The 24117-nt window shown below is 45.0% G+C and overlaps 1 protein-coding gene across 7 annotated transcripts in view; it reads right to left on the bottom strand.

Moving 5' to 3' along the window:
- Positions 1 to 24117, bottom strand: part of TBC1D2 (TBC1 domain family member 2) — a 67964-nt gene that overhangs the window by 18447 nt on the left and 25400 nt on the right. For 6 of the 7 annotated variants that reach the window (XM_040417850.1, XM_040417846.1, XM_040417847.1 and 3 more), the window contains exons 5-10: positions 23903 to 23991; positions 19797 to 19969; positions 8049 to 8429; positions 7829 to 7939; positions 5412 to 5602; positions 879 to 1349 (exon numbers count right to left, since the gene is read on the bottom strand). In XM_040417850.1, the coding sequence (XP_040273784.1) occupies positions 879 to 1349; positions 5412 to 5602; positions 7829 to 7939; positions 8049 to 8429; positions 19797 to 19969; positions 23903 to 23991 (1416 nt within the window). The remainder of the gene's footprint in view (positions 1 to 878; positions 1350 to 5411; positions 5603 to 7828; positions 7940 to 8048; positions 8430 to 19796; positions 19970 to 23902; positions 23992 to 24117) is intronic. The other variant, XM_040417848.1, reaches the window with a different exon arrangement.

Here is a 24117-nt window from a genome sequence, read left to right as displayed (position 1 = left end):
ATTACTGTTGGGGGGGGGGGCATTTCAGCAGACATTATTATTACAGGGCATTCTAATTTCTGGAGGCACTATAGGCACATTATTTATACTGGGCTCACTATTTTGTCAGCAGAATAGTATTTGGGGGCATTGGGGAGCACAGTGGGCACAGTATTGGGAGTGGCAGCAGGCTGATATTGACATTGAGTTTGTATTGAAAATGCGGGAGGTTGATGGAGAAATTGAGAAATCTAACATACTACAAACTTTACAAAGACGAGACGTGGCTGAAAGAATTAGTCATGGTGAACTGGGTCAAACAGAGGAGATAAGGAAAGAGAACGTCTGCATCAAAGGAGATTTTAGTAGATGTAAGAGATATGTACGGTATATGTTTATGTCTGGTTTGGGGGGACAGGCACTTTCTTTGCACAGGGGCCCTCTGCGGTCTGTGTCCACCCCTGGCTTGAAGTCTTCTGCTTTTTAGTTTGGTGATCTTTTGGGCTTTGTCCAATGAAGTCTGCATAAATGTCTCTGAAGGTTCTCATTCATCCACTTCATGGTATATTAGTAGTAATAAGTCAGAGCAACTGGACTTGTATATCATTTTTTCTTGAAAACATTTGGCTAGTCAAGTCCAGTTGCTCTGACTTATAACTACTAATATGTTTGCATACATTGTAGAAGGGCCATGCTACTGGAACCCACCAATGTCATCTTCTGATAGGTTTTCTAGCAAGAGATGAATAAAACATTTAGACTTTTCCACCTTCAACGCAACAAGTTCTTCCTTTTGCAAGCTGCACTTAGCAGATGCTGCAAACTTTATTTGAGCAGGCCAAAATTCTGGAAATAACTGTTATCAAATCTCCCTTTTTTAATACAAACTGGCTTTTTACCTGTTCAGTCCTTGACAGTAGCCAATGGTGGGGTTTTGCCATGAGTATGCTAATAGCACTCGTCTTAGCTTCTGAATGACCTCTGAGGTAGGACTGTTAAAGTGTTTATTATTGGTCAAAGTTCGATGTAAATCCAGTTCGATCTGCTGAGAGGCTGGATGTTGAGCACTCTCACATTTTCTCAGGAGGTCTTTGTAATGATTGGCACAGATACGAATCCGTCGACTCGTCAGCCATTTCCAGACACGCTTGCGGTGCTCAGTTGGGATACCACATCTCACCAGGGTTTTTAGCTCTGTTGAGTGGGACAACTCCTCAATGCTGTTCCATTTCATTTGTAAGGGCTTATCTACAACCTCATGAGTGAGCAGCTTGTTAGATCGAATTTCCAATGCCTGGATTTTGGCTAGAAGTTTCAAGTGTTCAACCTCATGCTCAGGAATGATCATGAATCCATAATCATCATATTCACTGGAATGAAGAAAGTAGTGAAATATTATTTTCAAACTGAAAAATGCACAGCATTTTATCTGTATCCACCTGTGCCTGAATATTTAGCATTATTATTATTATAATTTTTTAAATTTTTTATTTGCACTATGCACAATGGCCAGGAGAGATGAAAAACCATGGCTCCCGGGCAACAGAAAGTCATATATTTCATTCCAAATATGAACAAAATGTAGAATTTGGGAGACAGCATCGTTTTCTACAGACTTCACTGACAAATAAATAAAATATATAGATCACCAAAAATGCTCATGTAAGTTGAGCAATTTAAAGCTGGATTATAGAGTTTTTGAGACTACAACTTATTACAACTTGGTCCTGCTAACGTGACAAAAAATACATATAAATAATGAAATAACTATGTTCTCGTCACTAAAATGGCATCAAGTGTACTAAAAGTTCCTAAATTGCTGATGCCCACGTCATAATATGTCTACATCGCAGATTTTTCTAGTTTCTAAAGCCAAAAGGAATATAATTATTGTCTATGGTTTGCACTTGTTGTCCTGTCCTTATCTTATCCTAAACCATAAACTATTTGGAAAATATGCAAGTTATCAGCGCTCTTTAAAGGATCCTTTACACAGGTTAATGGAAGGTACATGTGGAATATATGATTGCTGCTATGATTAATCTTCTATCATGGATAATGTGAGGCGTTAAAACTAATATACTTTATTATAACTGATTAAAAACAGGGGGTCGTGTCCACACACGTACATACAGTACATAGAGGTGCACAGTCAGGCAATATTGCCTAATGTATCGACTGGATTTAATGTTAACCAGTGGAATAGACAGTGCAATAAAAAGGAAACTGGGTAGGAGGTATCAATGCGAATGATTAACTAGGTGGGAGAGACCACTTGATCAGTATGTCGTTTCTGCCGGAGTTATGTCAGCTGCGATGATCTGACCATTATCACATAGTGTAGTATAATGAATGGTGATTAAAACCCATTCAAAAAGGCTCTCAGACACCTGAACCCCCTTCCCGCCACTAGCTACAGCTCCCCAACATCTAAGGCTCGACGCGTTTCATCAAGATAGATTCATCAGGAGCAATTTACTTGGCAGACTGAAAGAGCTCGTAGTGGAACGAAACAACAAACGCTGTTACACTGGTGTTGTGTGACAGCATACCAGCACTATGGCGGCCGTGAGCGGCCACGAGAACCGCCGACATATAAAGGGAGGTGAGACACACCCACCAGGGGGCAGGAAGACGCACAGCCAATGGGACGCAAGGGGGAGTGAACCACATATCCTCCGTGTCCCAGAAACAGCGCACTGTAAGGCCTCATGCACACGACCGTGGTGTGTTTTGCGGTCCGCAAATCGCGGATCTGCAAAACACGGATGGCGCAGTGCACATTCTGCAATTTGCGGAACGGCACGGACAGCCTTTAATATCAATGCCTATTCTTGTCCGCAAAGCGCGGACAAGAATAGGACATGTAATATTTTTTTGCGGGCCCATGGAACGGAGCAACGGATGCGGACAGCACATAACCTTGACCGGACTCCATCTATTGTAAATTCAGTTAATTGGACATGATTTGAAAAAATATACACCTCTATATATGGTCTTACACCTGACAAGGCATATCAGAAGAAAAATCAAGCCATAAGAGTACAAGAAAAAATTATCTGTACTAAAAGCTTCCAAGAGCACAGTGACCGGTATAATTCTTATATGGAAGAAGTTTGGAACAACACTTCCTAGATCTGGCACCTCCTCCAAACTAAGTAATCAGGGGAAAGGGGCCTTGGTAAGAGAGGTGACCAAGAACCCAATGGTCACGCTGGATGAGCTCCAAAGATCCTATGTGCAGACTGGGGAAACTTCCAGAAGGTCAATCACTGCAGCATTCCCCCAGTCTGGGCTTTATTGGAGAATGGCCAGCAAAAAGCCTTTCCTCAGTAAAAGACACATGAAAGTTTGCAAAAAAGCATTTAAATGACTCAGAGTGTGAGAAACAAGATTCTCTGGTCTGATGAAACCAAGATTGAACTTTTTGGCCTCAATTCTAAGTGTCATGTTTGGAGAAAACCAGGCACTGCCCAATACTACCCATACAGTAAAGCATGAGGGTGTCAGCATCATACTGTGGCGGTGTTTGTCAGCAGCTGAGACATGGAGACTGTTTAGAGTTAAGAGAAATCTGAATGGAGCAAAGTATAGAGATAGTATTAATGAAAACTGATCCAGTGTGCTCCAGACCTCAGACTGGGCCGAAGGTTCACCTCAAACTGGAGACTGTAATCGATGCCAGGGTTGCTTCAACTAAGTACTGAGTAAAGGGTCTGAATACTTATGTCAATGCAATATTTTTGTTTTTCCTTTTCAATAAATTAGCAAAGACTTCTAACATTCATAAAAACATAAACAATTGTGAAGAAAGTGAAAAGGTCTAAAGAATTTCCAAATGCACTGGATCTAATGCTTATGACCATACAATAGGTAGATTAGTCTTATAGCCTGAGACAAAGCATTACAGAATAGTTACAGCAGTGGAGAAGTCTTGCTGAGAAGTGAGAAACAATAGGGCCTGGAATAGTATTTTTAACAGTATTAAAAGTGAACTAAGGAAGTAGCTAGTGACACAATCTATATGGAGATAAATATTGGTCATCTCACTTTGCAATGTTAATAATTTAGAACTGCTACATGTTAATTAAAAGGGTTGGAAGGTTTTTAGATCATACTGATTGTAGAAATTTCACAATCTCTTCCACTGCTTCTAAAACTGAAAAATAATTAACTAGATCTGAGATGATTAGCCAATTCAATTTGCTCCTCAATCCTGTTGCAATCCTATGTTGGTCTGTAAGACAACCTTCTGCAACAGAAGCCTCCCCCTTCTGCAGTAGGACACAAAGATCATTAAAGAGGTTGTCAGACCATGTATATTGATAACCTATCCTCAGGATAGGTCATCAATATCAGATTGGCGGGGGTCCGACACTTGTCACCTCCGCTGTTCAGCTGTTTGAAGAGGAGTTAGCGCTCCATGTGAGTAATAACAAGTATTTGCTCCATTCACTAGACTAGACCGAGTACTTGTAATTATACTACACCACCGCTCCACAGAAGACGATGCATAGTGTAATGACCAGGAGGCAGCGAGTTGCATGGAGCACCACCTCCTCTTCAAACAGCTGAACGTCGGAGGTCCGATGACCTATCAATATTAATGACCTATCCCAGTGATGGCTAACCTCCAGCACCCCAGCTGTGTTGAAACTACGACTCCCAGAATGCTCCATTCATTTCTGTGGAGTCCTGAGAACAGCCGAGCAAGTGTACATCTTGGGAGTTATAGTTTTACCACAGCTGGAGTGCCGGAGGTTAGCCATTACAGCCCTATCCTGATGATAGGGCATCAATATATATGGCCGGACAACCATTTTAAGTTCCACTCCTAGACTATGTTTCACCCCTCAGCAATTCACCTGCTAAACATGGAACAGATAAACAGAAATTAACACCTGTGTTCTCTGCAGGATTTCTACAAGCCTATATGTTTTTCAGGGTCATGGAGAAAATCCTTCAGACTGACAAACAGTAGGGGTAAGTTTATCTCCTGTTTATTTTAATGTATAATTTTAGGTTTAGAGTTCCTTTAAAGAGGACCTTTCATCAGTTTAGCCCTAGTCTAATTATGGTCTTACCTTATAGGGCGGCCCCCACTGATGCCATGGCACAATAATTTTTTTTTTAAAGAATGAGCTCCTCTCTGGCTAAGAGCGGTGCGCTCTGATTAGATGCGCTCACAGCCAGGGAGAAGAGAACTGCCCCCCAGCGAAACTGCGAGTCTCCGCCTAGTATAACCGAGTCAGCTCATTATAATATAAGGCGCCGAAATCAACGGGGCCAACAGCGGATGAACGGGGGAAGTCTTTAAAAAAAAAATAATGCCATGGCAAGACCATAATTAGACTAGGGCTAAACTGATGAAAGGTCCTCTTTAAGCTGACTGGTGTATAACTCCATTATGTTTCCTCATTTTAACTTCTTACCTGACAGGATTAAAGTGCACAGTGGATGGTTGGAGAGGTACTTTTATATCAGACTCTAAGGCATCTTCTATTAAACGTTTTATGACTGCACAGTATTCAGCATCCATATTTGGCAGAACTTCTTGCAGCTTTCTCAGTAAAATTAAATATTTGCTTTCTATCTGACAATTCCTAGCTTCCAGGTAAGAACACTGTAATGGAAAAGAACTTCAAATACAAGGATATTGTGTATTGTATGTGTGAATCACACCATGTATTAAAGAAAATCAGACCATGTATTAAAGGGTTTCTCTGGGAATTAATAAGATGAAAATACTTAAATATAACTTTTTTATAAATAAATTTAAAAAATACCTTTCATTGGTTATAATGGCTCGTTTGCTCTATGGAGCAATCATTAGGAGAAATAAAATGGCCGCCGTCCTATTAGTACACACGAAACCTGTCCTAATCACACAACAGGACAAGTTAATTTACAATACTGAGGTAAAGAGCTGCCTCAGCTTCCTCTCTGCTTGTCAGGTATTATGATCCTAAATACAGCTAATAAGATCCTCAGATAAATCTCTCTAGGAATAGAGGTCATGAGGAGACATGAAGTACAGAGAGGAGGTGGGGATGTGGCTAATGAGCAGCTTTGTCTGCAGTCTGCTGCATTACCAAAGCCCCGCATTACCACAGACTGTCCTGTCCGTCTTCTCTTTACTTTAGATGTTTCCTCATTCCTGACTCCATTCCTACATAGATTCAGCTGTATTCAGGATCATAATCCCTGACAAATAGAGCAGAGAGGAGGCTGAGGCAGCTCTTTAGCTCAGTGCTCTGAAGTAATTTGTCCTGCTGTGTGATTAGGACAGGTTTCGTGTGTACTAATAGGACAGCAGCCATTTTATTTTCCCTGATGAATGCTCCCGAACTAATGAAACGTATTTGGGAATATATTTATAATAAAGTAATATTAAAGTATTTTTAGTGAATGTATTTTACAAATTCCTGAAGAACCCCTTTAAAATGGAACTGTCTGCTTAATATGCTGTTCTATGTAAGGGTAGCACAATACAGATACAGGTCCGTACCAGTAGTAACCAAAAACATTGTCGAGGAGTGCTGAGAGAATATATTATAGAGATATCTTACAACGAGAGCAATCCTCCACCCCACTAGGACAGTGAATTGCATACCCTGTATACGTGCATTACATAGCAACCTGTCAATTTGCATTCTGAAGGGAGAGAGAGGTAGATGGAGTGCTCCTCTCATGAATACACACTCATTCTTTCAGTGCTCCTAGTAACCATATAGTCCAAAATTATTTGTGCTGTTTTTGCATTAGTATAGATCTGTAGCTATTACACAGGGCAGCATAATATGCTGACAGATTGGCTTTAAAGTGTCACAGAACTTAAAGGGAACCTGTCACCTCCAACAAACATCCCAAGCCGGCAGCAGTACCTGAGAGTAGCCAGCAGCGTGTTTGTAACTATCATTTTCTTCCTGCAGGCAGATGAAGCAAAATCTGTAAAAACGTTCTTTAATCCCTTGCTGCCGCGCTTCTCTAGTCAGGCTTGAAGTCACGGAGGCAGCGGCCTCCTTGCTTCAAATCACGGTAACCACGTCCCCTTCTCTGCCCCATTGCTGTGATTGACAGCGCTTATGCACGACAGTTCGGCTGGCATTGCCGAACTGTCAGCTGTCAGTCACAGCGAAGGGGCAGGGAAGGGGGCGTGGTTACCGTGACTTGAGGCAAGGAGGCCGCTGCCCCCGGGACTTCAAGCCTGACTAGAGAAGCACGCCAGCAAGGGATTAAAGAACGTTTTTACAGCTTTTGCTTCATCTGCCTGCAGGAAGAAAATGATCGTTACAAGCATGCTGCTGGCTACTCTCAGGTACTGCTGCCAGCTTGGGATGTTTGTTGGAGGTGACAGGTTCCCTTTAAAAACATTTTTTTCATATGTCATAGACACTTACCAAAGGTTTTGATTAGTGGGGGTCTGAGTGCTTAGACCACCACCAATCGCTAGAAGGATGAGAAGCTCTTACAACGCATGCTCTGTCTCCTCTCTGCAGGAGATGGAATCGGGACAGACTCATAGACTTTCTACTGAGCCCATCTCCTTCTGCGAGGAGGGACAACACGCTATGTGAGCTCTTCTCTTTCCTTGTTCTAGTGATCGCTGGGGGATCAGCACTCAGACCCCTACTAATCGAAACCTTTGATATGTCGCTATGACATAGCAAACATTTTTAACAGTTCAGTGACACTTTAAAGTATTTTTGGATATCACTGCTAGAGGGCATTTAGAGAGTGTGGTCAACTAGTCAATACATATTTTAAAGGGGTACATTCACTGGGCATGCGTACTGCAGATTTAACTACAGCAATCTGTACAATTTCCAATAAGCATGATGGCCATTACCTTCATAAGCTGAGCTGTCTCCTTTTTAGCTGTGTTCCTCCATAGCTGTGTCACTTGATGGATTTCAGAGTTTAAGAACTGGTTCTGCGTTTTATAGGCATTAATGTCATCCTTTTGAAAGATAACAAGTACAATTAATGTTCTGTTAGAAGTCACTTACTCTAGGAGTTCACATATCACAGTTTACAACCATATCTGTTTGCAAGGACAATTTGCTTACCATTAAGCTGTCAATTTTCCTAAATTGCCCTTGTAAGGTCTCAATGTCAGTTCTGTTTTTATGATCGGAATCAATCTGGCTAAGAAGCTGCTCATTCTGCTTCATGATAACTTGTTGTTTTGCATTGTTCTTTTCCATTAGCAATTGTACATGCTCCTTTAGTTCCCCTATATGAATGTCCTTGAAGCTAAGACATTGTTCTTGGTCCAGCTTTTTCTGCTCCAGGGCCTCCACACGTTGCCTCAGGTCCTCAATTTGCCTAACCTTATGTCGTATTAATTCCAGCCTGTCTTTCTCCTCTGGGGCACTCAGATACTCAGAGCATGCCCTTTTTTCCTCCTGAGCAGACTCAAGAGCACGGTGAAGCAGCTTAACAAGATCCTGGTGGAAACAATAATAAAGGGAACTGACATTGTTGGAATTATTCACTTTCTAAGAATCGCTGATCACTTTAAATGTTCTTGAAGATTCAGTATAATACAATGGGGGAGATTTATCAAACTTGTGTAAAGTAGAACTGGCTTAGTTGCCTATAGAAACCAATGAGATGCCACCTTTCGTTTTTCACAGCTCCTTTGGAAAATGAAAGGTGGAATCTGATTGGTTGCTATGGGCACCTAAGCCAGTTCTACTTTACACAAGTTTGATAAATCTCCCCCAATGTCTTTACTAGGCTCATATCTACTCATATCTACCCCTTATATATTTACCCCTTATATATTTTTCATTAGTGGTTTATGACATATCGTCCATTAGAATTCTGACCAAAGTAACACAACAGCTGAAATTGTTTGTTTACCCAAGACATAGTACATCATTTTATACAGCAGGACTGTTACTGGTCACTGCTGCATCTATGGCTATCTAGAGTATCTATCACCAAAATGCTATTTAAGGCCTCATGCACACGACCGTTGTGTGCATCCGTGTCCGTTGTTCCGTTTTCCGTGATTTTCTGCGGACCCATTGACTTTCAATGGGTCAGTTGAAAATTCGGAAAATGCACCGTTGTACATCCGCGTCCGTGATCTGTGTTTCCTGTCTGTCAAAAAAATGTGACCTGTCCTATTTTTTTGACGGACAACGGTTCACGGACCCATTCAAGTCAATGGGTCCGTGAAAAAACACGGATGCACACAAGATTGTCATCCGGGTCCGTCATCCGTGTCCGTAGGCTACTTTCACACAGACGGATCCGCTGATCCGTCTGCATAAAAGCTTTTTAGATCTGAGTTTTCACGAAGTGAAAACTCAGATCTGACAGTATATTCTAACACAGAGGTGTTCCCATGGTGATGGGGATGCTTCAAGTTAGAATATACTACGAACTGTGTACATGACTGCCCCCTGCTGCCTGGCAGCACCCGATCTCTTACAGGGGGCTGTGATCCGCACTCTTAACCCCTCAGGTGCCGCACCTGAGGGGTTAATTGTGCGTATCATAGCCCCCTGTAAGAGATCAGGTGCTCCAAGGCAGGAGGGGCAGACCCCCTCGCTCCCCAGTTTTAAATTCATTGGTGGCCAGTGTGGCCCCCCCTCCCTCCCTCCCCTGTATTTAACTCATTGGTGGCCAGTGCGGCTGTCACGGAACCATGAACCAGACGTACAACAAGAGATAAGTGAAAATAAGAAGGCTTTATTGAAAATAAAGCTGTAAAGCAAAAGTCCAAACGGATGGTGAAACCGAGCAGAGTCTTTGCGAAGCCAGAGGTCAGGAACCAGAAGGGTAGTCAGACGAAGCCAGGATCAGGAACCAGCAGGGTAGTCAGACGAAGCCAGGATCAGGAACCAGCAGGGTAGTCAGACGAAGCCAGGATCAGGAACCAGAAGCAGCAGCAGTCTTAGAAGCATGTGAACACAAGAGGACCAAGCAAGGAACTGAAGCCACAGACCTCCTATATATATGAGCTAGGCATCCAGCTCCTCCCAGGGGAAGGAGGAGCCGCAGGGTGGAAGGCTACAAGAAACCAAGATGGCCGTCAGCACATGTCAAACGAAGGAGAGCAGCAAGCAGGTAAGACCATGACAGTACCTCCCCCTCAAGGGCCCCTCCTCCGCGGAGCACAAAACGGTTTCTGAGGGAAGCGTGCGTGGAAGGCTCGGAGCAAGGCAGGAGCATGGACATCTGCGGAGGGAACCCAGGAACGCTCCTCTGGACCATAACCACGCCAATGGACCAAAAACTGCAACCGACCGCGGACCAGGCGTGAGTCCAGGATATTGCTCACCTCATATTCCTCACGATTGCCCACTTGGACCGGACGAGGCCGAGGAACCGAGGAAGTGAAACGATTACACACCAGTGGCTTCAACAGGGAGACATGAAACACGTTGGAGATCCGCATGCCAGGAGGAAGCGCAAGGGCATAGGCTACCGGGTTTACCCTGCGAAGCACTCGGAAGGGACCAACAAAGCGAGGCGCCAGCTTGGGAGTGGGCACTCGAAGGTTGAGGTTGCGGGTGGACAACCATACACGGTCTCCGACCTGGTAGGAAGGAGCAGGCGCTCGTCTGCGATCAGCCTGGAGTCTCTGGCGCTGCGCAGAGACCTCAAGGGACTTCTGGATCTGTACCCAAGAAGCACGTAGGACGGAAAGGTGATCCTCCACAGCCGGAATATCCTGGGGAGAGAATACCTCCGGTAACACGGCAGGTTGGAACCCATAATTGGCCATGAAGGGAGACGTCCCAGAGGAAGAGTTCACCGCCGTGTTCCTGGCAAACTCAGCCCAAGGCAGGAGGTCAACCCAATTGTCTTGGTGATCGGAGACATAGCAACGAAGGAATTGCTCCAAGGCCTGATTGGATCGTTCTGCGGCCCCATTGGACTGAGGGTGGTAGGCCGAGGAGAAGGAGAGATGAATCCCCAACTGGGAGCAAAAGGCGCGCCAGAACCTGGACACAAACTGACTCCCCCGATCCGACACAATCTCCTTAGGCAAACCGTGCAACCGGAAGACCTCCCTGGCAAAAATCGTGGCCAACTCTTGTGCAGAGGGTAACTTCTTGAGAGGAACACAGTGGCACATTTTGGAAAACCGATCCACAATCATGAGAATGACCGTATGGCCTCGGGATGCAGGGAGGTCCACAATGAAATCCATCCCCAGGTGTGACCATGGGCGCTCCCCGGTGGCTATGGGTTGCAGAAGGCCCAACGGAAGGTGCCGAGGGGACTTACTCTGGGCACAAACGGAGCATGCCGCTACATATGAGGCGATGTCGGAACGTAGGGAAGGCCACCAGAACAGACGTGAAACAGCCCAGGACAGCTGATTCTTTCCAGGATGCCCCGCGGTCTTGGAGTTATGGTAGGTTCGCAACAACCGAGTGCGCAACTCCTCAGGCACAAAACATCTGCCATTGGGTCTCCCAGAGGGAGCACCAGATTGAGCCGCCAAAATCTGCTCACCCAGGGGAGAGGTCAGGCTGGTGCGAATGGCGGCCAGGATCTGATTCGGAGGTATGACCGAAGTCGGAATCGACTCCTCCCTGGACAGCTCGGAGTACTGCCGTGATAAGGCATCCGCCCTGATGTTCTTGGAACCGGGTAGGTAGGAAACCACGTAATTAAAACGAGACAAGAACAGAGCCCATCTGGCCTGACGTGGTGTCAATCTCTTGGCCTCAGAAAGGTAGGTCAGATTCTTGTGGTCCGTCAGGATGAGAACCGGAACCACCGAACCCTCGAGCAAGTGCCTCCATTCTTTAAGGGCCTGCACGATGGCCAATAACTCCCTGTCACCAATCTGATAGTTGCACTCCGCGGAAGACAGTTTCCGGGAGTAAAACCCACAAGGAAGCAGAGGACCCTCTGGTGTTCTACGCTGAGACAGAAGGGCGCCTACTCCCGTCTCAGACGCGTCCACCTCGAGGACAAAGGGCAACCCAGGGTTGGGATGCGACAGAATCGGAGCCGACACAAAGGCGGACTTTAGGGCCTCAAAAGCTCGGATGGCCTCGAGCGGCCAGACCTGGGAATTACTGCCCTTCCTGGTCAGATCCGTGAGAGGCTTGGCCAGCATGGAAAAGTCCCTGATGAACTTCCGATAATAATTGGCGAAGCCCAAAAAGCGCTGCAGGGAACGAAGACCACTGGGCTGGGGCCACTGTAAGACAGCCGAAACCTTCTCAGGATCCATGGAGAACCCCTCAGCGGAAATGATGTAACCTAAGAAGGTTACCTGGGATCGGTGAAATTCGCATTTCTCAAGCTTACCGAACAGCTTGTTCTCTCGTAACCGTTGCAACACTCGTCTGACATCCAGAATGTGGGCCTCCATGGATTCAGAATATACCAAGATGTCATCCAAATAGACTACCACACACTGCTGCAACAGGTCACGGAAAACATCGTTGATGAATTCCTGAAAGACTGCGGGCGCATTGCACAACCCAAAGGGCATAACCAAGGATTCGTAATGACCGGTCCTGGTGTTAAACGCGGTCTTCCACTCATCGCCCGCCTTGATCCTTACCAGGTTATATGCCGCCCTCAGGTCGAGTTTGGTAAAGACCGTGGCCCCTTTAAGGCGATCGAACAGCTCGGAAATCAAGGGTATCGGGTAAGCGTTCTTGATCGTGATGCGATTGAGACCCCTGTAATCGATGCAAGGCCTCAACTCACCGCCCTTCTTTTTCACAAAGAAAAATCCAGCCCCTGCCGGGGACGAAGATTTGCGAATGTGTCCGCGTGAAAGCGCCTCCCTCACGTACTCCTCCATGGCCTCATTCTCCGCTACCGACAGTGGATAGACTTTGCCACGAGGAGGAACGGCACCAGATTGTAACTCTATGGCACAATCGTATGGGCGGTGCGGAGGTAGGGCAACCGCGCACACCTTATCGAATACATCCCGGTACTCCTCGTATTCAGGAGGCAACAGAGAGTCCGAGGAAGTACACAGCAACTTGACAGACCCATGGATACAACTAGCCCCACACTGCGGTGACCACGAGAGGATCTCGACCGATCTCCAATCGAAAGTCAGATTATGCTTCTGGAGCCAGGGGTACCCCAAGACCACCGAGTAGTGTGGAGACGAAATAACCTGGAGGCAGACCGACTCTCTGTGAACGGCACCAATGGCTATCCCCACTGGAAGGGTCTCATGAGTCACGTGTGGCGGCAGAAGGGGTCTGCCGTCTATCGCCTCAAGAGCCAGTGGGGAACCTCGAGCCTGCAGAGGAATGGAATTGGCGGCAGCGAACACACTATCAATGAACAAACCACCAGCACCAGAGTCCACCAACGCCTGGGTCGTCACCGAGCCCCCGACCCAGGAGAGGACAACAGTGATCAGTGGTTTGTCAACACGGGAAACCGGGGACGAGGAGACTCCACCCAAGATCTGCCCCCGACAGGATCTCAGGGTACGAGCGTTTCCCGGACGGTTCGGACATGCCAACCGAAAATGCCCACTAAGACCACAGTACATGCATCGGCCCTCGCGTCTCCGGAGTGCCCTCTCCCCCTCGGACAGGCGAGCAAACCCCAGCTGCATGGGTTCACCCCCAGACAAGTCATCCCCGGGAGGCGTGGGAGGAGAGGGAGGCACGGGTGGGACAGCAAACGTAGGCACCAATCTGTTAGAAGACCTCCGCAGGTTCTCCTTAAAGGAAGGTCTCTCCCTGAGTCTGGTGTCAATCAAAATCAGGAAAGAAATAAGAGACTCGAGCTCAACTGGTAGGTCCTTAGCTGCAACCTCATCCTTCAAGGCATCCGAGAGACCATGAGAGAAAGCAGTGACCAGAGCCTCATTATTCCAGCCCACCTCTGCTGCCAGGGTACGAAACTCAATGGCGTATTCAGCTACGGATCGTGAACCCTGTCTGATGGACATAAGGAGCTTCGCAGCAGAGGCAGCACGAGCCGGCACATCGAATACCTTCCGAAGAGAAGCAACAAAACCGGAAAACTCGGCAACCACCGGATTGTTGTTCTCCCATAAAGGGCTGGCCCAGGCCAAGGCCTTGTCCGAGAGCAGCGAGATCAAGAAGCCCACCTTTGATCTCTCAGTAGGAAAGGCATGTGGCAGCAACTCAAAATAAATGCCCACCTGGTTAAGGAAACCTCGGCACTGAGTTGGCTCTCCCCCAAAGCGCTGTGGAAGAGGGGCAGAACCGATCATACCCCGAAACACCGCAGGCGCAACAACAGGTGTCGGGGTAGACTCTGGCGCAACAACCGGAGTGGCAGTAGGAGCGAGCCCAGGAGCGACAACCGACCCATCGGCAACGGGAGCGAAATGAGCCGTGCGTTCAAGCAGGGTTTGCAACGCCACAGCGAACCGACCCAACAGGTGATCCTGCTGATCAAGTCTGGCAACCAGCGTGGGTAGCGAGGATGGCCCTGTACCGTCAGAATTCATGGCTTGGTCCTAATGTCACGGAACCATGAACCAGACGTACAACAAGAGATAAGTGAAAATAAGAAGGCTTTATTGAAAATAAAGCTGTAAAGCAAAAGTCCAAACGGATGGTGAAACCGAGCAGAGTCTTTGCGAAGCCAGAGGTCAGGAACCAGAAGGGTAGTCAGACGAAGCCAGGATCAGGAACCAGCAGGGTAGTCAGACGAAGCCAGGATCAGGAACCAGCAGGGTAGTCAGACGAAGCCAGGATCAGGAACCAGCAGGGTAGTCAGACGAAGCCAGGATCAGGAACCAGCAGGGTAGTCAGACGAAGCCAGGATCAGGAACCAGAAGCAGCAGCAGTCTTAGAAGCATGTGAACACAAGAGGACCAAGCAAGGAACTGAAGCCACAGACCTCCTATATATATGAGCTAGGCATCCAGCTCCTCCCAGGGGAAGGAGGAGCCGCAGGGTGGAAGGCTACAAGAAACCAAGATGGCCGCCAGCACATGTCAAACGAAGGAGAGCAGCAAGCAGGTAAGACCATGACAGCGGCCCCCCTCCCTCCCCTGTATTTAACTCATTGGTGGCCAGTGCGGCCCCCCCTCCCTCCCTCCCCTGTATTTAACTCATTGGTGGCCAGTGCGGCCCCCCTCCCTCCCTCCCCAGTATTATATTCCCTCAAGTACCGACGTTACTTGTGCGGATCACAGCCCCCTGTAAGAGATCGGGTGCTGCCAGGCAGCAGGGGGCAGTTATTACACAGTTCTCAGTATATTCTAACTTGAAGCGTCCCCATCACTATGGGAACGCTTCTGTGTTAGAATATACTGTCGGATCTGAGTTTCACAATCTAACTCAAATCCGATGGTATATTCTAACATAGAAGCGTTCCCATGGTGATGGGGACGCTTCAAGTTAAAATATACCATCGGATTGGAGAAAACTCCGATCCGATGGTATATCAGGGACTCCTGACTTTACATTGAAAGTCAATGGGGGACGGATCCGTTTGCAATTGCACCATATTGTGTCAACGTCAAACCGTCCCCATTGATTTGCATTGTAAGTCAGGACGGATCCGTTTGGCTCCGCACGGCCAGGCGGACACCAAAATGACTTTTTTCCTTCATGTCCGTGGATCCTCCAAAAATCAAGGAAGACCCACGGAAGAAAAAACGGTCACGGATCACGGAACAACGGAAATCTGTTTTGCGGACCGCAAAAAAAACGGTCTTGTGCATGAGGCTTTACTATGTTTTTGCACAAATTATTCCAGAATTATGTAATATATTCTACCCAATGATATGAGTATCCTATAACTTATACTGTGGTTCCCTTCAGCGCAATTCATGTGTTACACATGGCAAAACCTTCTCCCTGTGTAGGTGTGCGCTTCTCCACCGATTCCAGTACACTTTGTGCCATCTTGATCAGTGGCCCCTATTCAGAGAAATAGTTTAGTGTTGTCGTTGCACCCAGAGGCTCCGCTCCTTTTCCTTGATGGCCGCATCCCCACCACTTTGAATGATACGGCCAGGCAGTGCAGATGTAATTGCGCCTGGCCCTGAAATCGCGCGGTAGTGCATTCATCACAGTACAGGGCTGAAGGGTGCTAGGCAGAAGTCCATCTGTCCAGTGATCTCCAGCTCTGTATTGCATATACGGGAATACACTGTTGTGAGATTTTAGGTCCGGCCGAGATTATGTATACACTGCCTGTCCCCGTCAGTCAAAGTGGTGGGGACGAGGATTGCAGGGAAAAGGAGCGGAGCCTCTAGTTAAAATGGCAACGCCATAATTGTACCAAGTGGCTCATTAGTATAAACAAACGTTTTTTTTCTGTAAATAGGGACCACAATAAGAGCTATAAGTGTAATTGATTTTTTATTTGTCTGATCTGAGGTCTGCTTAACATTGGGGGTCTGATATGAGGTCTGATTGGGGGTCTTATTAACATTGGGGGGTCTGATCTGATGTCTGATTGGGGGTTTGAGCTGGGGTCTAATTAACATTGGGGGTATGATCTGAGGTCTGATTGAGGTTCTTAACATTGGGTGTCAAATCTGAGGTCTTTTTGGGTGTCTGAGCTGAGGTCTAATTAACACTGGGGGTCTGAGCTGAGGTCTGATTAACTTTGAGGGGTCTGATTGGGAGTCTGAGCTCAGGTCTGATTAACATTGGGGCTCTGAGCTGAGGTCTGGCGAAAAATATTTTCTTCTTATTTTCCTCCTTTAAAACCTTGGGGCGTCTTATGGGCAGGTGCATCTTATACACTGCGTGCAGAATTATTAGGCAAATGAGTATTTTGACCACATCATCCTCTTTATGCATGTTGTCTTACTCCAAGCTGTATAGGCTCGAAAGCCTACTACCAATTAAGCATATTAGGTGATGTGCATCTCTGTAATGAGAAGGGGTGTGGTCTAATGACATCAACACCCTATATTAGGTGTGCATAATTATTAGGCAACTTCCTTTCCTTTGGCAAAATGGGTCAAAAGAAGGACTTTACAGGCTCAGAAAAGTCAAAAATAGTGAGATATCTTGCAGAGGGATGCAGCACTCTTAAAATTGCAAAGCTTCTGAAGCGTGATCATCAAACAATCAAGCGTTTCATTCAAAATAGTCAACAGGGTCGCAAGAAGCGTGTGGAAAAACCAAGGCGCAAAATAACTGCCCATGAACTGAGAAAAGTCAAGCGTGCAGCTGCCAAGATGCCACTTGCCACCAGTTTGGCCATATTTCAGAGCTGCAACATCACTGGAGTGCCCAAAAGCACAAGGTGTGCAATACTCAGAGACATGGCCAAGGTAAGAAAGGCTGAAAGACGACCACCACTGAACAAGACACACAAGCTGAAACGTCAAGACTGGGCCAAGAAATATCTCAAGACTGATTTTTCTAAGGTTTTATGGACTGATGAAATGAGAGTGAGTCTTGATGGGCCAGATGGATGGATTGGTAAAGGGCAGAGAGCTCCAGTCCGACTCAGACGCCAGCAAGGTGGAGGTGGAGTACTGGTTTGGGCTGGTATCATCAAAGATGAGCTTGTGGGGCCTTTTCGGGTTGAGGATGTAGTCAAGCTCAACTCCCAGTCCTACTGCCAGTTTCTGGAAGACACCTTCTTCAAGCAGTGGTACAGGAAGAAGTCTGCATCCTTCAAGAAAAACATGATTTTCATGCAGGACAATGCTCCATCACACGCGTCCAAGTACTCCACAGCGTGGCTGGCAAGAAAGGGTATAAAAGAAGAAAATCTAATGACATGGCCTCCTTGTTCACCTGATCTGAACCCCATTGAGAACCTGTGGTCCATCATCAAATGTGAGATTTACAAGGAGGGAAAACAGTACACCTCTCTGAACAGTGTCTGGGAGGCTGTGGTTGCTGCTGCACGCAATGTTGATGGTGAACAGATCAAAACACTGACAGAATCCATGGATGGCAGGCTTTTGAGTGTCCTTGCAAAGAAAGGTGGCTATATTGGTCACTGATTTGTTTTTGTTTTGTTTTGAATGTCAGAAATGTATATTTGTGAATGTTGAGATGTTATATTGGTTTCACTGGTAAAAATAAATAATTGAAATGGGTATATATTTGTTTTTTGTTAAGTTGCCTAATAATTATGCACAGTAATAGTCACCTGCACACACAGATATCCCCCTAAAATAGCTAAAACTAAAAACAAAGTAAAAACTACTTCCAAAAATATTCAGCTTTGATATTAATGAGTTTTTTGGGTTCATTGAGAACATGGTTGTTGTTCAATAATAAAATTAATCCTCAAAAATACAACTTGCCTAATAATTCTGCACTCCCTGTAGTATTTCTTTGCATCACCATATTCTGACACCCATAAATTTTTGTATGTTTCTATCCAGAGACCTGTATGAGGGTTTGTTTTTAGAACGGGGAGCTGTAGTTTTTGTTGGTACCACTTTGAGCTGCATACAAGTGCATACAAATTCATGTTTTAGAAGTTTAGACATTTTTGGACATGGCGATACTAATTATGTTTATTTTTTATTGTATATTTATATGTAAAAATGGGAAATGGGGATGATTTGAATTAATATTTTTTGTGTTTATTCATTGAACTTTTAAAAAAAATTTACTGTCATTTTTAGTTCCCTAAGGTGTCTTGAACATGCAATTGCACTCTATGGGATGTCAGGCCAGTGGTTGTCAGGTGTATTATACAGTCTGCACCTACTGCATATGGAGCATGCTCAGCTTGTAAGCCCGCTCCATACAAGGGTTGTCCAAGTTATTTTTTTGTTCTTTGCATGTTCTGCTGTGAAGCAGGCTCAGGTGGGATTGGGCTTGTGTAGATAGGTATTGGATGGAGTTAAGACATGAGACATAGTGTAAAAAAGAAACTACTATTGGCAGCATGTAACCTGATCAGTGAGCTCATAATCTCCTAATCCCTACTTTCTCTTAGGCCTCATGCACACGACCGTTTTTTTTTGCGGTCCGCAAAACGGATTTCCGTTGTTCCGTGATCTGTGACCGTTTTTTCTTCCGTGGGTCTTCCTTGATTTTTGAAGGATCCACGGACATGAAAAGTGAAAAAAAAAAACGGATCACGGACGCGGATGACTATCTTGTGTGCATCCGTGATTTTTCACTGACCCATTGACTTGAATGGGTCCGTGAACCGTTGTCCGTGAAAAAAATAGGACAGGTCATATTTATTTCACGGACTGGAAAAACGGATCACGGACGCGGAAGCCAAACGGTGCATTTTCCGATTTTTCCACGGACCCATTGAAAGTCAATGGATCCGCGAAAAAAAACGTAAAACGGAACAACGGCCGCGGATGCACCCAACGGTCGTGTGCATGAGGCCTTAAAGGGACACTGACTGGGCCAATAAGCATATTGAGGTATATATATGGCAGTACAGGTCTTATAATGGGTATTACAATCATCTAAGTATCCCCCCTGTCCACATTATACATACAGTAAACTTAAGTTTTATAACCTGCTCCAACGGTCTTCAATCTGCCCAAGGAGCGGCGTTTCACCTCTCTTGCGCCCAGCCAGCCTCCCCCAACTGCCGCTTTGAAGCGCCGCCCAGCTCATGAATATTCAGTTTGCTGGGCGGCTTCTGCGGTCCCCGCTCTGAAGCGCTGCGCTTAACAGTGCCCGGCGCATGCGCGGGATCTTGTGAAGTCGGGGACAGTAAGCGCCGCCCAGCAAAGTGAATATTGATGAGCTGGGCGGCGCTTACTGTACCGGACTTCACAAGATCCGGCGCAATGCTCCCGTTAACTTATAAATTATGAAGACTGAATTTGTTTGCTACAAAGGTGTTAATTGTTTGCTACAAAGGAGATAACACGGTAGAACTCAGGTCAGACAGGAAACATTTATGAAATACATGTCTACCTTTTGAGACTTTAATTCTTCAGTTACTGCTTGAATTTGGAGCTGTGAATTGTTCATCTTTTCATGAGAAATATTATCATGATTAGATGGGAGGCATCCATTTTGCTTCCTTGCTTTCCTTGCAAAGTTCAATGATGGAGACATTTTCTCAAACTGTTTTGCAGTTACTTCTACTGTGAGAAAAGGACATAAATGTGATTGCATTAATCTTCCCAAAGATGTAATATCTAAGCCAAGTCATGGCAAAAATGCAAATATTACTGGAATAACTGAGCACTTTGGACGCTGTAAAGAACAGCAGTTTGTTTTTATGAGACTTCTAATAACCATCATTAAATAATGATGAAACAGGTATGTTAAAATGAACCTGTAGGGTGATTTCCACTGCCCTATCTGAGAGCAGTATATGATTGAAAGAGAGAAGCTGAACTCTGTAATAAATGTATTTTCATATATTTGGGGCAGGATGTCTCAGTAAAAAAACAGAGTAAATCCTGACAGGACTCTCAGAAATCACAGGTTTACATATTACTACATATTACACTTTTAATTATACAACTATGTGCTTTGCACTGGAGACCTGCTACATAGACATACACAACATTGGGGTCAGTAATGTAAACGTATATACAAGCGTCTCACCTCTGATTAAATGTTAGGATACTTTAGGTGCTCAGTCAGCTGACTACCCAGTATCAGCGTACATAAACAAAAAAAAATTACATATATTACATGGTTTTTGAATAGACACTATTCACAGAAAGTTTGAGATGTTTGGCTTTGAAATTTACGAAAATAGTAAACAGTTCACACTACAGTGATATATAATGAAAGTAGGGCATTTAAGAAGAAGCATGCAATTGTGATTTCTTCATCTCAAACAATTTATTGAAACAAAAGCCAACAACAGTGGTGTGTATACCCCTACAGAAGTGTCAGTGTCTCAATAACTTGTCATGTGGCCTTGAGCATCAATTACAGCTTGACAACGAAGTCTCATGCTGTACACAAGTCGACTTATTGTCTGCTGAGGCATGGCATCCCACTGTTCTTGAAGGCAGCCCTCAGATCATTGAGGTTCTGGGGTACAGAGTTACGAGCCTCTACACAGCGACTCAGCTGATCCTATAGGTTTTCAATGGGATTGAGGTTTGGAGAAAGCGCAGACCACTCTATTTGAGGTACCCCAGTCTCCAGCAGCTGTTCCCTAATGATGCGACCTCGATGAGCTGGGACATTGTCATCCATGAAAATGAAATTAGGCCTGTGTTGTTCACGCAGAGGCACAATGATTGGAATAATAATGTTATTCAAGTAGTATGGACTTGTCATTGTACCATTCACAAAGTGTAGGGCAGTTCTGTATTGACTAGACACACCTGCCCACACTGTAACACCACCACCACCAAACACTCGTCTGGTGACAACAGTGGCTGAAGCGCTCTCCTTGACATCTCCAACTTCGTTGGCAGCCATCATTTCTGCTCAGCGTAAATAGACTTTCATCAGTGAACAGTACTGAGTCCCACTGGTCCCTTGTCCAGCGTAGATGCTCCCTGGCCCATGCAAGACGATGACGCCTTGGTCAGGTACCCTTGCCGGTCATCTAGCACACAGACCACTGCTGATGTAAATGATTTCGAATGGTCTGATGTGACATTTGGGTTCATCTCACCTCCATTAAATGTGCCCTGAGCTGTGTAGCATTCTTCATCCGGTTCCGCAGGGCATTTTTTTTTCTCAAGTGGTCATCAGTGTGGGGTATGGCCAAAGGACGCCCACTTCTATGCCTTTATGTGACTCTTCCAGTCTCTCTGTATCGCTGTTGCAACCTGCTGATGACACTCTCACTCTGTGACACTCTAACCTCAGTGCCCACTTCCATTGGAGAACATCCTGCTTGAAGCTTCGCAAAGGTGAGGTACTGTTGATCAATTGTTATGTGTCATCTTGGTCTCATGATGTCAAAATGTGAACAGCATGAGGAGGAGGACTGTTTAAATACCAATTCTAAATGAACCAGGAAATGTATTGGGTGATTCTTGGATCAAACACCTGTTGTGAATTTTGCAGTTAAGCTCCTTGCTAGAGAACAGCAAGTTGTGCAAAAAGTACTGAAACACTGAACAGATGTATATGTAAATTCAACATTTAAGAGAAGGTCACATTAAGTTCACCTGGAAAAGTTAGGGTGTTTTTTAGGTTCATCCTGAAATTTCACCCAGAAGCCAAATATCCCTAACTTGTTGTGAGTAGTGAATAACAATCCATACCTATATAGTGCCATTGTATGAAAGTTAAGCTTAGTTGAATTTTGAGAGAAGATCAATACTTATTCTGACACCCACTACTTCATCCTATTGCCTTTGAATTCACAACCTTTCCTTTGTTTGATTACATAATATTTATAATTAATTTACATAATAAGTGTTAAAAAAACATAATCAGCATGGTAAAGTACATAATACCCTTTGACCTGCATACTGGGCAAACCCTCGACATACACCATTCTTCTACAAATGTATGTCAAGGGCTCTGCATATTACATACTTAAATGCTGATCATATTTTCCCCCCCTGTGCTGTTCTATGGATTTGGCACTGTGTTGTTTTTTATACTTTGTGTGTGAAACATATTTATCTTCCGATATAGCTATGTATGTAGTTTCCATTTTTGCATTTAAAGTTTTTATTTTACTGCTTACATATTGTACTGTAAATTATATTCCAGTAACTTGTTTTGTAAGGCCAAAACTGCATCTACATGACCAGGAGCCTAGTAACAATAAACTGTATTAATAAAAGCCTGTTTTTCTAAAATTTGCAGAGTACACAGTGGACTTTTTCAGGAAGATCTCACTACTAACTATATAATTTGTGCCTGCAATTTTCACAGTCAGGTTGTCATTAAGCATTATGCAAACATATGCCATTATATGGCCAGCTTAACCCAGGTCAATCATAATTACATCTCAAGATAATGATCTGATCAAGATCTGTTCATGGAAGCATGGTATAGCAATGACACAGCAAGTTAAAACTAATACAAATGCTGGTTATTCACTGTCCTGGAAAACACCTAAACTGAGATAAGGCTTGTTTAATCTTTCTATGTCTTTATGCAAAATAACAGTAGCAATCCAATTATGAGTCATACACAACAGTAAAGGGTGTATTACATGGGCAGATTTCAAGCTCGATGAACGGTAACGAGTGTTCGTATGTCCACTGTTTAACGATTATCTGGCAGTGTAATACTGCTGCCGATTATCCAATGAATGAGCAATTGGGCAATCGTATTTCGGGCATCGGGCAATCCAGATCTTTCAGCATGCTGAAAGATCAGGATTTACTGGAGGCAGATCGTGCCGTCTAATTACAATCTGCTGTCGTCAAACCACTATAAAGCATCAGGATGAGCGATGGCATAGCGTTCGCTCCTCCCCATGCTGAGGAGGAGATTACTGCATGTAATAGCAGCGGTCTCCTCTGCTAGTGAGCAGGCGATTGGCGGGAAGAAACGTTTCCCTCCCAACAATCGTCTAAGGGGGTCTAATACACCCTTAAAGTGGTTATTCCAACCCCTATAATGACAACCCCCCCAATGCTAAGCACCTCATATATCGCTTCTGATCCCTGCACGGCCGATGCTGCATCTCCGTCACGTGGATCAAAACATCCGGCAATGGAGGAAGGGTGGGGGGTGCAGCTAATAGCAGGCTGTGACAGGGACTGGCCTCCCTAGCATCGCGGGTGAGGCTAGGGAGGCCGTGCGGAGATCAGAAGCCGTGCAGGTGCCGGGGAGCGGGATAAGTATAATATATGAGGAGCCCGGGCATTGAGAGGGGGTCATTATAGGGGTTGGATAACCCCATTAATAATGGTTGCTCTTCAAGGCTAGTGCGAGATAATAACTTGCAAGCGCTTGTTCATTATTTGCAGTTGACTGTACTAAAGTAGTTTCTCCATATTATTGCTTTGAGTTGAGCAGTAGCGTCATCTGCTCCAACATTTGCAGGTCTGTGAACTGAAGTTGTGGTTTATAATGGGTCTTCCTAAAACACTATATGTGATGTGTACAAAATATTCTATGAAACTGAAAAATACCTTCTGCTGCTTGTTCAGATTCTTCAAAATGAAAAACACTCCTACTTAATTGAAAAGGCTTTGAACCACAGATGTTACGAACTGTGTTCCTGGAAAAACAAAGAAATAATCAGATGATCAATTGGTAAAAATGATATAATTCTTAGAAAGGTAACATCAATTTCTTTACATTAACAAACACTGTAACGAGTGTGTGTCTATGTAACATGCAGAGA

Source organism: Bufo bufo, chromosome 2 (assembly GCF_905171765.1).
Source record: "Bufo bufo chromosome 2, aBufBuf1.1, whole genome shotgun sequence".
Taxonomy (NCBI): Eukaryota; Metazoa; Chordata; class Amphibia; order Anura; family Bufonidae; genus Bufo; species Bufo bufo.
This window is presented reverse-complemented; position numbering and strand designations above follow the sequence as displayed.